This window comes from Penaeus monodon, chromosome 39 (genome assembly GCF_015228065.2).
Source record: "Penaeus monodon isolate SGIC_2016 chromosome 39, NSTDA_Pmon_1, whole genome shotgun sequence".
In the NCBI taxonomy this organism is placed as follows: domain Eukaryota; kingdom Metazoa; phylum Arthropoda; class Malacostraca; order Decapoda; family Penaeidae; genus Penaeus; species Penaeus monodon.
Genome location: NC_051424.1, coordinates 29,905,915 through 29,908,414, shown reverse-complemented (window position 1 = coordinate 29,908,414; position 2,500 = coordinate 29,905,915). Strand labels below are relative to the sequence as shown.

Sequence of the window (2,500 nt, the reverse complement as noted above, 5' to 3'; positions counted from 1 at the left end):
ATAGGTTGATAGATAGAAGGTTAGGCAGACTAGGAGGGAAATGGATGGCAAGAGGGAATAAAGAGAGAAAGATAGAGATAGAGAGAAAGATGTAGATTGAAAGAACGATAGACAGAGACTGAGAAAGAGATGGAAAGAGATGTAGACTGAAAGAAAATTAGATAAAGATGGAGAGATGAGATAGAAATAGATGTAGATTTAGAGAAAGATGGAGATTGAAGGGGAAGATAGAGATTAAGAGCAAGACAGAGAGATATATAAATTATTTATGTATTAAATAACAAAAAAATAAGCTTTCAAAGTTTTAAAGGAAGTTTGTATCATCGTAGTTTAGGAACATCAAAGGTACATTAGTCACAAAGACAAAGTACATTTTTTTTTTCTCTCTCTCTCTCTAAGATCACAGACTCACTCTTGTGGTTCTTTTTTTTTTTTTTTTTTTTTTTTTTTTTTGAATAAGATGCAAATGTGGTCTACTTTTGGTCCGTTCTCTCTGATGTTCGGGATCTCTGTGTTTTGTTCTTGGAAATGTGACTTGTCATTGTGAACGTTTTTCATTTTTCTTTTACGTTCTCTCTCTTTTTTGTGTGTATGTATATTAATGTTCCCTTTTTATCTACAGGGGAAGGTGTATCTCTTCGACCGAGTGATCAAACCGAACAGCAGCCAGGAGAAAGTGTACGAAATCGTAGCCAAAGACATCGTCAAAGGTAAGCCTTCGAATGCCGATATCGTGGCGTTATTAGAACAAGACGGGATTTTTTTTCTCTCTCTCTTTCTTTTATATCAGTTTCAATATTTGTTTATTTGTTAATCATCCTCAGATTTAACGGAGCAATAAACACGTTTGTTGAAATACAAATAGACGAGAATGTGTGCTAATGAGCTCGAAAACTTGAGCCGATATTGGAGACGATGAAAAGCTCTCAAGGCAAAAACGGCAAATGAACGTTGAAGTCAATGAGAGGTCTATTCGGTCTTATTTTTCGTTTTTATTACATCTTAATTCACAAGTTTTAATTATTTCGTTCCTCCAAATTAAGTCAGCAAATAGGTGGTTATTAACACTGATGTTGTTTGAGGCAAAATGTTAATCCATATTTTTTTCGAAGACGTTTCGAGTCGATACTTCAAAAGGGTCACGTAATAGAGATTAACATTAAGCCAAAACCCTGATTTTATAGACTGCTATGGCGCAACCAGAATAATAAAAAAATAAATAATAGTTAGAACGTAATCATCTGAGCATCTCATAAAAAAAAGTTACCTTAATTCAAACCTAGGACTTAAGACTGTTAATAAACATATCTCATTTCCACATCGGATACGCAACCTGGTTTTAAAGGATCTCGAGGGTTCTTCTCCCGGGCAGAGAACCTCGTGAATGTCAAGATGGCGACCTCACCTTTGGCCCGAGTAAAAGATGGAGAGATAAAGAGGAGAGAGGAGAGAGAGAGAGGGGGGGGGGGTGGAGAGAAAGAAGAAAGAGGAAAAGGGTGGGAGAGAGAAAGGAGGGAGGGGAGAGAGGGTAAGGGGGAAAAAAAGGAAGGGAGAGAAAAATTTGAAGGAAAAGGAGAGAAGGGAAGGAGGGAAAGAAAGGAAGAGAGAGGAGTAAGGGAAGGGAAAAGAGAAAGGAGAAGGGGGAGGAGATAGGGGTGAAGGGGGAAGGGAAAGAAGTGGAGAGGAGAAAGGGAAACAACGGGGGAGAGGGGAAGGGGAGAAAAAGAGGAGAGAGGAGAAGGAGAAGCAAGGGGAGAGAGGGGAAGGGAAGAAAGAAGAGAGGAGAGAGGGAAGGCAGAGGAGAGAGGGAAGAAAAAAAGGGAAAGGAGGGAAGAGGCAGGAAAAGAGGTGGTAGAAGAAAGAGGGGAGAAGAAAGAAGGAAGAGGATAGAAAAGAGGTAAGAGGGGAGAGGGGAGATGAGAAGGAAGTGATTGGGGAATAGGAGGAGAGAGGTGAGAGACAAGGCAGGAAGAGGGGGGAGGGGGCAAAATGGCACAGTGCCAGAATCTAACAGGTCGGGTGGAGATGCGGTGATAAGAGGCAAATATAGTGCCACTCATCTTGGGGCTGCAAATTATATATATTACAAATCTTACATTTATTTCGCTAAAATATGAAAAAAAACATAACATTTTAAATTCGGCAAAATAAATCATTGTGGTTGCCTACTTAATAGTTGATAATTTAACAATAATTTAAATGACAGTTCAACAATCGAAATATTATGATTGATACTGATAGTTATGATAACATGATTATATGCTGCTGATGATGAGTCTGATAATGATTGTGTATTCGTATGTGTGTGTGTGTGTGTGTGCGTGTGTGTGCGTGTGTGTGTGTGTGTGTGTGTGTGTGTGTGTGTGTGTGGGGTGTGTGTGTGTGTGTGTGTGTGTGTGTGTGTGTGTGTGTGTGTGTGTGCATGTGTGTGTGTGTGTCTGTGTGTGTGTGTGTGTGTGTGTGTGTAAGAGAGAGAGAAAAAAAAGTGTATAATTCCTTA

The 2,500-nt window shown here is 39.4% G+C and overlaps 1 protein-coding gene across 1 annotated transcript in view; it reads left to right on the top strand.

Moving 5' to 3' along the window:
• Nucleotides 1-2,500, top strand: part of LOC119597434 (kinesin heavy chain-like) — a 155,942-nt gene that overhangs the window by 72,825 nt on the left and 80,617 nt on the right. Inside the window, exon 2 of the mRNA XM_037947003.1 lies at nt 623-710. Within this exon, the coding sequence (XP_037802931.1) occupies nt 623-710 (88 nt within the window). The remainder of the gene's footprint in view (nt 1-622; nt 711-2,500) is intronic.